The sequence below is a fragment of the Chrysochloris asiatica genome, unplaced genomic scaffold (genome assembly GCF_000296735.1).
Source record: "Chrysochloris asiatica unplaced genomic scaffold, ChrAsi1.0 scaffold00101, whole genome shotgun sequence".
In the NCBI taxonomy this organism is placed as follows: Eukaryota; Metazoa; Chordata; class Mammalia; order Afrosoricida; family Chrysochloridae; genus Chrysochloris; species Chrysochloris asiatica.
Window position 1 is genome coordinate 11464197 of NW_006408619.1, and position 15978 is coordinate 11480174.

General features: G+C 44.5%; 1 protein-coding gene across 1 annotated transcript in view; it reads right to left on the reverse strand.

Annotated features, from left to right (window-relative positions):
• Window positions 1-10975: 10975 nt before the first annotated feature.
• The window catches only part of WDR73 (WD repeat domain 73), an 8728-nt gene continuing 3725 nt past the window's right edge, over window positions 10976-15978 (reverse strand). Inside the window, exons 4-8 of the mRNA XM_006867182.1 lie at window positions 15243-15331; window positions 14579-14643; window positions 13084-13248; window positions 12373-12738; window positions 10976-11211 (exon numbers count right to left, since the gene is read on the reverse strand). Of these exons, the coding sequence (XP_006867244.1) occupies window positions 10976-11211; window positions 12373-12738; window positions 13084-13248; window positions 14579-14643; window positions 15243-15331 (921 nt within the window). The remainder of the gene's footprint in view (window positions 11212-12372; window positions 12739-13083; window positions 13249-14578; window positions 14644-15242; window positions 15332-15978) is intronic.

A 15978-nucleotide genomic window follows, 5' to 3' on the forward strand; every position in this document is an offset into this window, starting at 1 on the left:
GGAATGCGGGAAAAGCTTCAACCAGAGCACAAGTCTTGTTCTACACCAGCAAATCCATGTAGGAGAGAAGCCTATGAATGTAGTGCATGTGGAAGACCATTCAATAATAGCTCTCATTTTACATTACATCCAAGGGCCTGTGTGGGAGAGAGACTCTAAATGCTGCTGAAATGTTGGGGTGACTTTTTGAAAGCATCAAAAATGAAATCACTAGGCAGTCTATCCCTCAAAAGGAATTTGTATGGTCCTTGATTCTATACCAAATCACACACCTGTGGTCAAGAGAAAGGATATAGATCCCAGTCCAACAGACGTTATTTTCTCTCGCTCACTAAATGCTCACTGAGTTTATGAAATGCTGCTACTCAGGGCTTTTCTATTTGTGCTCTTGATATGGAAGGTAATTTCCAGAGGATCTAGAGACTAGTTCTGGATTCGACTATGTCTTCCTTATGTTTCTGTGCCTCAAATTTCACAGCTTGGTAGCAGGAGGTTGTGATTCTTGTCCCTGAGGCCCTCCTTTAGGGACAGAGGAGGCTTTGTTGTCCTCTTCTAGTGACATGAGGTTCAGTTGTCCAACTGGGCTGAGTCCCAGCAACAGCCGAGCTGCTGTTTCTTAGCTAATGGTTTATTTTCTTAATTAATTTTTTGTTTCACTTTTATTCTTTTCTCTTTTTTCTCTCTTGAGGTTTGATAAGGTCAGTTATTTTGTCTTCTAGTTCATTAACTAAACTAATTTTTAAAGATCTTCCCTTATTTTCCTGTGGGAGGATTGGGCCCAGGACATGTATGTGTGCATTACCCCATGTTCCTTTTCTCAGGACCTACATGAAGTGGAGAAGGAAGCACTCTATACTTATTATCTGGAGGAAGGCAAAGGAGGAAAGTCAACATGAGAGACTGGTTTTCTAAACTACAGCCCACTCTGCTTCTCAATATGCTATGTTGAACCATATGAAATAGCCACTTTTGATCTACAAAACCAATAATTTCATGATTCAACACAGATGGAATTTCTGTAAGGCAGAATTGTCTAAAAACCTGAAAGCCAGGACAATGATGTGGGTGTAGTCTATTCTGTTTGTAATTAAGTTCAAAGTAATAACTAAGAACCCTGACGACCTCAGTTCTCTAGTGCTGCTATAACAGAAATACCACAAGTAGATGACTTTAACAAACAGAAATGGGATTTTCTCATGGCTTAGGAGGCTAGAAGTCTAAATAGAGAGTGTTGGCTCGAGGGGAAGGCTTCTCTCTGGGTCAGCTCTGTGAGAAGGTCCAGATGATCTCTTGAGTTTGTTTCCTGGTTTCTTGGAAATTGCAGTGTGGCTTGGTATCAATCTTCCCTCATCTCTCCTTCTCTTGCTTGCTTGCTGGTTTAATCTCTTTTATATCTCAAAATTTGAGACTGACTCAAGACATGCTCTATACTAATCTGGCCTCATTAACATAACAAAGACAATGCATTCTCAAATGGAATTATAATTACAGGCTACCCAAAACCAATTACTGCCATTGATCTTTTTGGATTTGTAGAGTTCCTATAGGAGACCTAAGGAACTCTGGTAGCGTAGTGGTTACAAATCGGGCTGCTAACCTCAGGGTCAGCAGTTTGAAACTACCAGCTGTACCGTGGGAGAAAGATGAGGCTTTCTGCTCCTGCAAAGATTTACAGTCTCAGAAACCCTGTACGGGGTCACTGAGTTGGAACCAACTCCACGGCACACAACAACAACAATAGGAGCCCTGGTGTGACACTGCAGGATAAGCACTGGACTGCTAACTGCAAGGTTGGCAGTTTAAATGCATCAGTCACCTCTTGGAAACCCTGTACTTAACAACAATAGGACACAGTAGAACTGCTCCATAGAATTTTTGAGACTGTAAATCCTATGGAAGCAGACCACCTCATCCTTCTCCCATGGGTGGCTGGTAGGTTTGTATTTCTGACCTTGCAGTTAGCACCCTAATGCTTAACCCACTGTGCCACCAGGGTTCCTCATCACAGGCATAGAGGTTAGGAATTATAATACATATTTTTCTAATTATTTACATAATTCAATTCATAACAATGGTAATGATTAGAAATGGCCTAGGTGGAGGATTTAACTAGACATCCCTGCCACTGAAGAGTCCACTGGTTCCTGTCTGAGTTGGAGTCTCCAGATCCTTGCAGAGTCTATGCAGGCAGATGGTTCTGAAGGTCTGGGCATCTTTGCCACATTAGCAGCACACTGGAAGGGCTCTAGTCTATAGAACAAGTGAGAATAAGTGGAACACAGTTCCTTCTTCTAAATAAAATATTTCCTTTTGTGTGTTTGATTTAAGAATATTTTTCACACAACTTTCCAGAAACCTATCAATAATAAAACAAAGCACACCTACATATACTACAATTTCTTAAGCTAACCTTAAGAAAAAAGACTATTAACTAATGAGACTTTTTTTAACAATAGAAAAACTTATCCAAATAAGTGTTGTCTATCCAAGGTAGTCCTTCTCCAGGGACTGGTCCCTCCTAATAATATTTCTGAAGTATAAGAGATGAAGTTTCACGTACTGGTTTCTAAGGAGCATTCTGGCTTTACTTCTTCCAAAACAGATTTGTTTGTTCTTCTAACAGTCCATGGTACTTTGAATATTCTTCTCCAGCCTCATAACTTAATTGCTTCAAGTCTTTTAAGGTCTTCCTTATTCACTTTCTGACTTTAACATACATATGAAGCTACTGAAAATATGGATTAGGTTAGGTGCACGTTGGTCCTCAAACTGACATCTTTGCTCTTGAACACTTGAAAGAGGTCTTGTGCTGTAGATTTGCCTAATGCGGTTGTTGTTAAATGCCATCAAGTCGATTCCGACCCATAGCGACCCTGTATAGGGTTTCCAAGGAGCAGCTGGTGAGCTTGAACCACTGACCTTGCAGTTCAAACGACTTTGCAGTCTGACGTATTAGCCCACAGAGCCACACCAGAACTCCGCCTAATGCGGTATGTCATTTGATTTCTTGACTACTGCTTCCATGAGAGTTGGCAGTGGTTCCACACAAAATGAAGTCTTTGACAACTTCAATCTTTTCTCTATTTATCATGATGTTATTTACTGGTCCAGTGGTGAGGATTTTTGTTTCTTTGCATTGAGGTGCAAAGGTCTTTGATCTTCAACAGTATTTTAACTCCTGTTCATTTTCAGCAAAGTTGTATCTGCACATCGCAGATATTAATGAGTCTTCCTCCAATGTTAATGCCACATTCTTCTTCATAGAATCCAGTTTATCAGATTATTTGCTCAGCATACAAATTGAATAAATATGATGAAAAAATACAACCCTGGCACAATTTTACGTCATTCAGTGTCACCTTGTTATGTTCAAACAACTGCCTCTTGGTCTATGTACAGATTCCTCATGATCACAATGAAATGTTCTGGAATATTCATTCTCCACAATGCTGTCCATAGCTTGTCTATGATCCTCACAGTTGAAAGCTTTTGTATAGTCAATAAAGTACAAGTAAACATCCTTCTGGTATCCTCTGCTTTTCAGGCACGATCCATCTGATGTCAGCAACGATATCCCTCATTCCACATCCTTGTCTGAAACGGGCTTGAACCTCTGACAATTCCCTGTGAATATACTGTTGCAGTTGTTTTTGGGTTATCTTTAGCAAAATTTTACTTGCATGTGAGATAAATGATATGGTCCAATGATTTCCAAATGCCAATAGATCACCTCTCTTTGGAATGGGCACAAATATAGATCTCTTCCAAACAGTTAGTCAGGTAGCTGTCTTCCGAATATCTTGGCATAGATGAATGAGTGCCTCCAGTGCTGCTTCAGCTTTCTGAAAGATTTCAATTTGTATTCCATCAATTCCCAGAGCCTTGTTCTTCGCCAGTGTCTTCAGCACACCTTGGACTTCTTCTTTCAGTACCATTGGCTCTTGATCATGTGCTACCTCTCGAAATGGTTGCACATTGCCCATTTCTTTTTGATATAGTGATGCTGTATTCCTTCCATCTACTTTGATGCTTTCTGTATCATTCAATATTTTGCCCATAGAATCTTTCAGTATTGCAAGTTGAGGCTTGAATTTTTTCTTCGGTTCTTACAGGTTGATACTTCCCTTTTTGTTTTCTAACTCCATATCTTTGCACATTTCATTATAATACTTGACTTTATCTTCTTCTTTTTTTGTTTCTCAGTTATGCTTTTATTTTTTTTAGGGACATTAACAGGTTACAGTGCTCAAGGCAGTGTTGTTCCAGTCAGCTGCTGATAAATGCCCACAGGATGCGCCACTCCACCATAGACCTCAGCCTGAAGGCACTCAGTTCTAGCTCTGTGGGTCAGCAAACCCGGTTCTGCTATTTAAGTGCCTGGAGGCACCTCACTCTACACCCCAGGTTCCTGCCCAAAGTCACTCAGCTTTACCTGCTCTGTGGCCTGGGAAAATGACTTTGTCTTCTTGAGCTGAGCCTTTGAAAATTTCTGTTCAGTTCTTTTACTTCCTCATTTCTTCCATTTGCTTTGGTATTTCTATGTGGGAGAGCAATTTTCAGAGTCTCTTCTGACATCCATTTAGGTCTTTTCCTTCCTTTTTGTCTTAATGACCTTTTGCATTCTTCATTCATCATGTCCTTGATGTCATCCCATAATTCCTCTAGTCTTCAGTCTTTAGTGTCTAATGCATCAAATCTGTTCTTGGGACAGTTTCTAAATTCAGGTGGGATATGTTCAAGATCACATTTTGGCTCTCATGGACTTGCTTTAATTTTCTTCAGTTTCAGCCTCAACTTGCATATGAGCAATTGATAATCTGTTCCATAGTCAACCCCTGGTATTGTTTTGGCTTTTCCACCATCTCTTCCAACAGATGTAGTCAGTTTGACTTCTGTGTATTCCATCTGATGAGTCCATGTGTACAGTCATCTTTTATATTGTTTAAAAAAGGTATTTGCATTGAACAAGTCATTGGTCTTGCAAAATTCTATCATGCGATTTCCAACATCATTTCTATCATCAAGGCCATATTTTCCAACTACTGATCCTTCCTCTTTGTTTCCAACTTTTGCATTTAAATCACCAGTAATTATCATACATCTTGATTATTAATCTTAATTACAGAGTACATTAAGGAGCTCTGGTAGCGTAGTGGTTATGAAACGGTCTGCGAACCTCAAGATCAGCAGTTCAAAACTACCAGCGGTTCCACGGGAGCAAGATGAGGTTTTCTGCTCCCGTAAAAATTTACAGCCTTGGAAACCCTATACAGGGTCACTCTGAGTCGTAACCAAAGCCACGGCACATAACCACCACAGAGTACGTTGCTGGTTCATCAATTTTTACATCCAACAGTTCATTCATATTTTGTCTCGTCTCACTGATGACAATTGCTTCAATGTTGATTTTCTTATGTTCCTATTATTGAAGATATTCTCTGAATTTTTCTTTAGGGAATGTCTTCAAACAATGTAAGAAAACCTTCACATCCATGTATTTACATCACCCAGAATACATGGAAAAGCTTAACAAACACTGATGGAATGAACATCATCTAGCCTAACTCAAAGGTTGGCAGTTCAAGTCCACCCAGAGATACCTTGAAAGAAAGCCCTGTAAATCTATTTCTGAAAGATCACAGCCATTGAAACCGGTAGAGTACAGTTCTGCTTTGAAACATGGAGTTACTAGGAGTCAAAATCAGTGGTGGTGGGTTTTTTTGTTTGTTTTTTCTGATTCAACAATTTGCACACATTTTATTTTGTGACATTAATTGCAATCCCCTCAATGTTAACATTCCTACTTACTCCCTGGGTGCATTTCCATTTGTCCTTCCTTCCTGTTCTTTCCTGCCCTTTAAGCTGTAATTTGGGCAAATGCTGGTCTCCTGTAGTTGATTGTTATGAGGAGCAGGTTCCTTGTGGGTGCTCACTTTATAGGCCTGTCTGTTGTTTGGTGGAACTGTGATCTCTGGGAGAAGGTTCAGTTCAGCCTTAGGGGCTCCAGCAGTTTCTATCAGACCAGTAAGTGTGGCCCTTTTTATGATTTTGAGTTAAGTTCTACATTTCTCTCCATTCAGCATCTTCTATGGTGACTCGGATCAGTGCTTGATGGTGGTGGCTGACCACCGGGTAGTTCTTAGTAACAACTTTTTTGTGTTTTTAAAATCATCTATTTTATCCATGTTGTTGTGAAGTGCCGTCAAGTCAGTTCTGACCCATAGCCATCCTGTCTAGGGTTTCCGAGGAGCAGCTGGTGAGTTTGCACCGCAGGCCTTGTGGTTCAAACCGACCTTGCAATCTAGCGTATTTGCAATCTAGCGACCTTGCAATCTAGCGACTACAGCACCACACCAGGACTCCATATATAACACATAAATATATACATATATGTACGTTTTGTTCTTATTAAGTGCTATCGAGTTGGTTCTGATCCATAGTGACCCTATATAGGGTTTCCAAGGAACGACTAGTGAGCTTGAACCACCGCCTTTGCAGTTCAAATCAACTTTGCAGTCCAGTGCATTAACCCACAGTGCCCCACCAGGACTCCACATATATGTAAACATATATGTATATATACATATCTATGTTGTTTTTGTTGCTGTTAAGTTGATTTGGTTGCATTGGTACTGACTCATAGTGATCCTGTATAGGGTTTCCAAGGAGCTGCTGGTGAGCTTGAACTGCTGATGTTGCAGTTTAAACTGACCTAGCAGTTAAGCGCATTAACCCATAGTACCACACCAGGACTCCATTTTATCTCTAAGACCTGGCTTTTCCCATTTTCTGTTAACCAAAATTAGAATCTCTTTGAAAGATGACAATTGACTGCCACTGAGGAGGCTTTTTTTAAAAACCTGTTTTTGCAGTTTTCAGAGGTTTCCCAGAAATTTGAATTTAATATGTTCTTGTACAGCCAGGAAATGATCTTACTGTCTGAAATGAGAAATTCTTAGGTGGAAATGCATTAAACCTCAGATTTAAGAGACTTTAAATAACCAGATTCCCTTTCAGAAACTTTCCCATCACCAATGGAACAGAAGACTCAGAATCCATGCAGTTACAGCTCCAATGTATTTCCCCTCAGCCAAGGCATGGGAAAACTGAGCTGGAGATTGTAAATATTTCATAAGTACTACAGTACTTAAAGGAGCTCTGGTAGCGTAGTGGTTACGAATCGGACTATGAACCGCAAGGTCAGCAGTTCGAAACTACCAGCTGTTCTGTGGGAGAAAGATGAGGCTTTCTGCTCCCGTAAAGATTTACAGCCTCAGAAACCCTGTACAGGGTCGCTGTGGGTCAGAACAGACTCCATGGCACATAACCACCACCACAGTTCTTAGAAAGAACTCTGGTTACGGAGTGACTTACCAGGTGGACTGCTAACAGTAAGGTCGGCAGTTCAAATCTACCAGTCACTCCATGGGAGAAAGATGAAGCTTTCAGTTCCCGTAAAGATTTACAACCTCAGAAACCCTATACATGGTCACTATGAGTTTGAACTGACTCAATGGCACCTAACCATCACTACCATGACCCACCACAGTCCTTAGAGCAACATGACATTTGAGTCCGTTGTTTTAAATAATGCTTCCTGTTAGTATTCTTAAAAGGGAAACTTCACAATGGTGGGCTAAACTGTGCTTTAATTATTACATGAGAATTTCTCCCAGGGTTCCAGGATGTGAATGACTGGCACACTGTCCCCAGCATTGTACACTAAGCCATTATGATTTACTGTTTGTCTCCCACTGTGCTCTCCACGGAGTGAAGCCTAGAGGCCAGTCACTTCCACTCATTTCAGACTTGCATTCATGGATTTAAAGGATCAGGAGACAAGCACAGGTAGTTTAAAAAATTGTTAAGTGCCATTGGGTCAGTTCTGACCCATAGTGACCCAGTATAGGGCTTCCTAGGAGTGGTTAGTGAGCTTGAACCGCCAACCTTGCAGTTCAAACTGGCTTTTCAGTCCAGTGCATTAATCCACAGCACCACAGTGTTGTTGTTGTTAAGTGTCGTCGAGTCGATTCTGACCCATAGCGATCCTGCATAGAGTTTCCGAGGCTGTAAATCTTTACGGGAGCAGAAAGCCTCATCTTTCTCCCGTGGAACCACTGGTAGTTTCCTGTACTGCTGACCTTGAGATTAGCAGCCCATTTCATAACCACTACCAGAGCTCCCCCAGCGCCACAATCGAGATCGCCTTATCATACCTCAGGAGCCCTGATAGTGCTGTGGGTTAAGCATTGGTCAGCAGTCTAAACCCTCCAGCTGATCCCAGGGAGCAAGATGAGGCTGTGTACTCCCATGCATATTTTCAGCCTCAGACACCCTCTGAAGCAGGTCTGCTCTGTCCTACAGGGTCTTGAGGAGTTGGAATTGACTCACCGCAGTGGGTTTTATCATATTTTAAACAGGACAAAGACAAGACTAAGGACAGTCATCCCAGACTGAGGGAAACCCTCAGCATGACGCCAAGATGGAATCCAGATAAATTTATGAACGTGGGTTAATTACACAATGGAAATCATCACCAAGTCGTGACTGGTGGCAGATCAGTTCACCACTGTCTAGGCAGCCTACATAAACGGGGGGTGTCGACGAGACCACGACTGGAATACATAATTGCAGGTTAAGGAGTACAGAACCGATCCTGAGACTGTGACCACCCAGCTACATGGGGCTAAGGTATGACTTGTAACCACACAGTCCTGTCAGAGCCACCAGCACGCCAACCCGTAGATGTAAATCATTAAGGACACTCCAGGCAAGCTCCCCCTCTGGGCTAGCTGGGGATTTGTAATCTGCTTTCAAACACACTCAAGCAAAGGGACTTTTATAAACAATGTACTTGAAATTCTCTTCAAGACAAAAATGATGAAAGCTCCAACTGGGACTGCGTGAAATTCACTTATAACAACAGCAGTTATAGATGACAGATTTGGGCAATTAGATTATTCACTGAAAAATTTTTATAGAGAAGAAAACTCATAGCATAAACACTGGTTGTAGTCCCCAGTACAGATGGCAGCAAACACTAGAGTCTGATTTCAGGGCACTAATGCTACCAGCCAAAGCTAAGGCAATGATATTCATACATGAATGATGTTAATTCCATGTGAATTCTGTGGGTGGACTGGTCAGAGGATGAGGTGCTTTCTCTGAATTTATTAGACTCTAGGCCTTAGGGCAGAGCTCTGGTAGGAACTTGGCAAACACCATGGTCAGTGGTGAACATAACCAGGCTGCCCAGCTGATCCTCCCCAGATCCCACGCATCTGCTTCTGGTAACCTCGCTCCAGTTCCCACTGCCCCACCTCCCAGTAATCTAGTATCTTCAACACGGCGACGTCAGCCCTCCAGTTAGGAGCTGCTGGTGAGAATCACAGCTGTATGCATTGAGTGTTCAGTGTGTCAGGCCTGTGCCACCTCCTGCCTTTCCATCTCAGAGATGTACACCAGGCTCCCGGGGCACAGCTCGTGCTCCTCCTCCCTAGAAACCCAGCCTACACGAGGTGGCGCAGGCCTTGGCACTGACTGCAGCTCTTTAGTCCTCCCTGCTGGACTGGAGTTCCATGACGTGCATCTCAAGCTCTCATGAAAGAACCGTATGAGATGCTACTTCATACCCACAAGGATGGTTAGTATCCGAAACCCAGAAAATACATGTTAGTGAGGCTGTGGAGGTACTGGAAGCTTCATCTAATGCTTGGTGGGAATGCAAAATGGTGCAGGCGCTAGGAAAGCCTTTTGGTGGTTCCTCAGAGTCTAACAGGACTACCATGTTGTTGTCATTGCTAAGGACAGTGGAGTCCCTTCTGACCAAGGCTATAAATCTCTGTGGGAGCAGAAAGTCTCACCATTCTCCCGTAGAGTGGCTGGTGGGCTGGAACCGCTAACCTTGTGGTTCACAGTCCAGTGCTTCTCCTACAGAGCCACAGCAATTCTACTCCTAGGAATATATATATATTCCAAAGACTTGGAAACAGACTCAGATACAAGTAAAGTTCGCTTTATTGTGCTTCGCAGCTGCTGTGTTATTTACAAAGTGAAGGTTTGTGGCAACCCCGCTTCAATCAATAAACAGCATGTACAATAGCGTGTGCTCACTTCGTGTCTCTCTGCCACATTTGGTAATTCTCACAGTATTTCAAACTTTTCCACAGCGCTGCTGCACACTTCAGAGACGACAGGTGAGTGTAAACATAACTTTTATCTCCACTGAGAAGCTAAGACAGTCATGAGACTTGCTTTAATGTGGTGGTCTGGAACCGAACTTGCAATGTCTCCAAGGTCTGCCTGTCCTTGTACACTGATGCTTACTGCAGCACTACTCATAGCAGCCCAACCACCAAGTGTCCATCAACCCACGAATGGACTGCCACATGGAGTGTACGCTTAGATGTTTACACTGTGAGTTACCATGGAGAACCTTACTGCACACTGTGGTTCAGAAAACTATTCCTGCAATTATCTAGTCTGACCATTATAGATCTGTAAAAAGGGATTTATATGTAATACAACATGCTTTTAATATGGACATGTTTCTCTACTCACAACATATTAAGTGAAATACTCACAAAAATTAAGTGAAATAAATCTTTTTAAGAGTGACATCAACCAGTATTGGGGCATATCATTACAAACAAGAAGACACACTGATGAGTTAGTCAAGGGCTAACTAGGTAAGAATGATCTCTATGTTTCAAAACTCCCATAAGTGGGAATGAAATAGCCTGTAATGGAACATCCAATTTTCAGTGAGGGACTTTTGAAAACATGATTTCTACCTCTCCCAACAACCTACAAGGTACTTACTACTTTCCCCATTTTACAGGTAAGGAAACTGGGCTTCAGAGAGGCTGGCTGACTTGCCTAAAGTAAGCGAGCCATCTGCGACTGAGTCCTACCTGTACCTTCACTACTAGAGCAGCGCCTCGTCTTCCTAGGGACCTGGGTGAAGATGCTGGAGTTAGCAGGAGCCCCTGAGCTCCACCCAGTCCCACACATGCAGAGAAGCATCATCTGCTGCTGACAACAAAGTCCTGGCTTTGCAGGGGTGCCAGATGTGGGTGGTCACCAGTGGAATAGTGTCCTGCTCATTTGCATTGAGAAAGATGTGACCTCTGTGAATGAAGAGAGGTTCTACTTGGCTCTCCACTCGATCCCAAGATGTGACATCATAGACCTGCACTGTTCCATCAAAACCTGAGGAAGAACACAGAAAAGCGAGAACTGAGATAAAATTCCTCCAAGAACTTCTCTAATTTTGTTCACAGTAACAAAATGGACTCTAAGGTGAGGAATCTAATAGAAAGGCCAAAGGAAGGACATGCAACAGCTGCCCTCAATATTGACAACTAGTCATTCCACTGGGCACTTGTCGATGTTATAGGAACAGCAAACACCTGCTGTACGTGCCAAGCCTGAAACTAATCCTGGGCATGCAGGATTTCTTTCAATCCTCAAACAGTTGTATAAAGTAAACCAAATCCCCACTGTGGTCTGGTTGAATTCCAACTTCTAGTGACCATACAGGACAAAGCAGAACTGCCCCATAGGGTCCAAGGCTGTAAATCTCGACAGAAGCAACTGCAGCACCATGCCGCAGAGGGCTGGTGGGTTCGAACAGCCAAGTTTTCAGTGAGCAACTTGGTGCTTACCCACTGCATCACCATGGCATTTCTCTGCTGTGATTTCCCATAGGAGACTGAGGTTTACATGACATTTTAGACCTTCTCCTTTGGCCCCATTTCTCCACCTCCCAGATGGGAGAAACAGAAGTCCAGTCCATCGTGGTCCCCCATCGATCTGTCTGTTGTCTTCCTGTGACCAAGAGTCAATCCCACTGCCTGAGCTCTGGTTCTCCTCCTCTGCCCTTGGGGATCCCTCACTATCAATGGCTCTCCACTATCAATGGCTCTCTACTATTCTGTCAACTCCTCACTCTCAGCGATCCTTCCCACTAGCATGCAGATGCCCTCATTCAACTAGAGACCACCAGACCAGCTCAGGAACTAACTTGCCACAATTTAAAAACAAAGGAAGGTTTTAGATGCACCCTTGGAAAACCCACCTTTTCCTGGTATAGTCCTATCCAGGGGCTTCCTGACCAACCTCTTGACTAAACACCTGTAGGAGTTTGGTAAGTAGGAAAGGCCTGCTGCCAACATTTACGACAGTCAGGGCTAGGGAAGGGCTGGCCGGATTTGTCCTTGGACGAGGTGATCTCTGTGAGTGAAGAAAAAGTTCTCTTTGGCTACCACTCCACCCCATGACGTGGCATTAATCGATCTGGATTATTCCTAAATTCCCTGTAGTCCCTAAAACCGAGATCCAATATCAGGGGAAAACTCAACTCAGCAGTACCTGAAATGGCTAAGCAGTTGTCCAGGACTGGGGCCCAAGTCACTCGCAGCAGCTCTGGGTCAAGGCTAGGCGTGGACACGGAGCACTGGACTGAGCTCACAGGGTGGTAGAGATCTCGGGAGTCGAGGAGACAAAGCTGGCCATTTGAGCTAAGGCTGGCAATGCTGGGCCCAGGGTTCTGGCCCCCGCCCTTGACTTCAGCACACCACCTCCCTCCACCCGACCCAGCGCTGGGGCTGAGCTTCTCAGATGGTGCCCACTTCTGGCGAATGTCAACAAGCCCCAGGCGGCCTGAGGTGCAGCAGAAGGCAAAGGTGTCTGCGCTGAGGACCTGCAAGCTACTCAGCACCTCACTGTCACCAACACCTGAAGACGGAAAAGCAGAGAACAGACCTGAAGCCCAGGTGGGACTGAAGTGTGGCAGGGCTAGCCAGTCAGTCCTTTTCCCTGGGAAGTTTTCCATACAGGCCCAGGCCAAAAGAAATGCTTCTCCCCTCTCATCTCAACAGTTTTCACTCAGCTGGGTGAGTGCTGGTCTCTGGGACAGCCTGTCCACCTCAGAATGGGAGCCCTGGGGGCCAGAGATGACCTCTTCTTCATCCTGTTCCCCAGCCATCTGATGCAAAGGACTGAAGTAGGTGCAGAACGTGGCTGGGTTGGGCTGGAAGCATTCGCTGGCTGGAGGAGCCAGTCAGGCATCCGGCCAAATACCTGAGGTGTATGTGGTCTTCTGGGACTCCAGATCAGTAATCCTCAGACTTCTGAGCCTTGTCCCATGGAGGACTCCAGGGGTCATCAAGGAGAAAACAGCCACCCTCGGCCAGAAACTCCCCTCCTCCTCAGGTACATCAATGGTGCTGATAGCTTTAATGACATCTGGGCAGAAAGGAGGAAGCTAACATCAGAATGTGACAAAGGTTTGAAATGTTCCATGGTGAAGACCTGCCAGCCATCTTTGGCCTTGCATTTAGGCCAAAGAGAAAAGGGAGCTGACAGGTGGCAAGAGAGGAAGTTGAGACACAAAGACTGTGCTGTATTTACATTTCTGAAACTGTCAGACTCATTGCCTCTGTAACAGCTCACAACCTTGGAAACCCTATGGTTGTTGTTGTGAAGTAACATTGAGTCGATTCCGACTCATAGCGACAACCCTCTATAGGGTTTCCAAGGAGCGGCTGGTGGGTTTCAACCACCAAATACTGCAGTTCAAATGGCAGTATTATTTCTTCAGAATATATATATTGACCCCAAGCCATTTGCTGAAGCCTAGCAGGTAGAAGTTACAACAAAAAATGTCATTGTGTTAAAATGCAAACCAGGCAAGAAAGACCACAACTTTTTTTATACTGAATGGAAGAAAAATCAACTTGGTTTCAAGGACAACCAATTTTAATTTGCTTGTCTTAGCCTGCCTTAGCAGGCAGATTCTCATCCGTCTGCTCTACGTTTTGAGGCTTCTCTTACTGGGAACCTTTACAACAGCTCAGAACGAGCAATTTCCAATAGAAATGATTTGGAGAGACTTGTATTTTCCAGTTAGTATTTTCTTTGCTCCAGGACGGCATTTATTATTTGGTTTCCAAATCCTCTGAAGAAAATGGAATTCTAAGAGATAAGTGAAAGTTCGAATGATGCAGGCCTGGCAGAATCTCCCTCAAGGCATTTCACAGGCAAGGAGGGCACAAAGGGGCAGGTCTAGGATGGGCTAGAGTGCAGAGGCCCCTGGAGCACAGAAGCCGGCAGACTAAGAGAACAGAAGTGCTCCTTCCCAGGGGCTGAATTCATATGCCTCTGTTAGGAGGAGACTCCGGGGCTCACAGCAGACACCACACAGACGCTCAGGACCCCAGCACCCCGGCTTGGCTTGAAGAAGCCAGTCAGGCTTCAGTTCACAGCGGCCCCACGGTGCTCGCCTGACTCTCCAGGGTCACACTTTAGTAGCTTCCCCTCTTGCCTTTCCAGACTGAGAAGCCTGGAACAGATCCTCTCGGACCTGCTGCTCAAAGCCAAAGGATGGTCCTCAGTAGGAGATTTGTCACCTACTGATGGAGGTGAGGGGAGGGCAGGAGGAGTCAAGCAAAAACCTTCAAAGATCTATCGCTCTTCTGTCATCGTGAAATAAGACTGACCGCTCCTCACTGTCAGCTAAGGGGGATTTTATATTTAATAGCAGTTCTTCAGGGGCCACCAAGTCAAATCCACTCACCACTTTCCTCTGCGACCTGCCACACCTGCAAGGAACAAGCTGGAAGCCCACTGGTCACCAGTAACCTACTCAAAATGGATAGGGAATTTTAGTCCAGATCATAAAGAGCTCACCCCGCCCCATACCCGCCAGCATTCCCCTCTCTAGCCTTCTCAGCCTGGGATGCCTGCACGGAACCCACATCAGGGCATCTCACCACTCCAAAGGATCACCCACACATATCTAACAGACTAGGCCAGACTCAGTCTGCTTCAGGGACAGGCCCACAGCTTCGAGTCCAGAGAAAGCTGGGACTGACTGACCCAGGGAACAGGTGTCATGATGCTCACCTAGAGAAGACACTCGGTATCAAGTCAGAACCCTGACCCAGAAACTCTCAAGCTTCCCCCAAATACGCTATCACCAACCATCTGCATCAGCTCTCTAAGAAATGAAGCACATCTGTCTAGTCTCTGTCTATTCCTTGTAGCAATTCCAGTCAAAAGGGCTGTTAAGGATCGCAACGATTTCTCTGTATTCCAAAAATCTGTGTGTGTTCCCATGGGTAGTCACATGTGCCCCGTGTGTGGGTACTATTGATAACACAAGAGATCCCTGAACATTTCCAGTCACCGACCCCACCCCTTCCTGAATGGAAGGTCTGGGATACAGAGCTGAACCATACCTGGTCTTTGGCACATGCTTTAGATCAAAGATAGGTTTGTCTGAAAATCCTCCATGGCGCACCTTGAAATCTCTTTCTGGGAACAAGCCCTACAATACAAAAGTTTGGCCAATCAGATAAAGCTTGCTCTTCAAAGGACTGCTTTAGATGAATCCTAGTTACAGAGTTAGACCCTGGCCTGGTAGGAGGCCATAGAAGCTATTCAGCTGGCAATAGATGCTACTCCCTGCAGGGAGCCAGGGTGAAGTGATTTGGAGTCCACACATCCAAAACCCTGCATTTCATAAGCCCTTTCCACTGTAGCATCAACCGATTCTCCAGGCCTCCTTAGAAGAGTTGCAGAGGTTTACCATCTTCGTCAAAGAGAGCTGGGATATATTAGCCAATTAATGCATTGGAGCCCTGGTGTGGTGTGGCACTGTAGGATCAGCACTTGACCGGTAAGCACATGGTTGGCAGTCCAAACCCACTAGCTGCTCCTCAGAAACCCTACACAGGGTCACTATGAGTCAGAACTGAATGGCACTCCACAACACCAAATTCTGGGAACAGGATTATGTTCCCTGTTGTTGTGCCCTCGAGATGGTACCGACCCATAGCGACCCTATGCACAACAGAACATAACACTGCCCAGTCCTGGGCCAACCTCACAATTCTTACCACACTTGAGTCCATCGATGCTGCCACTTTGCCAATCCATCTCGCTGGGGGTCTTCCTCTTTTTCTCTGACCCTCC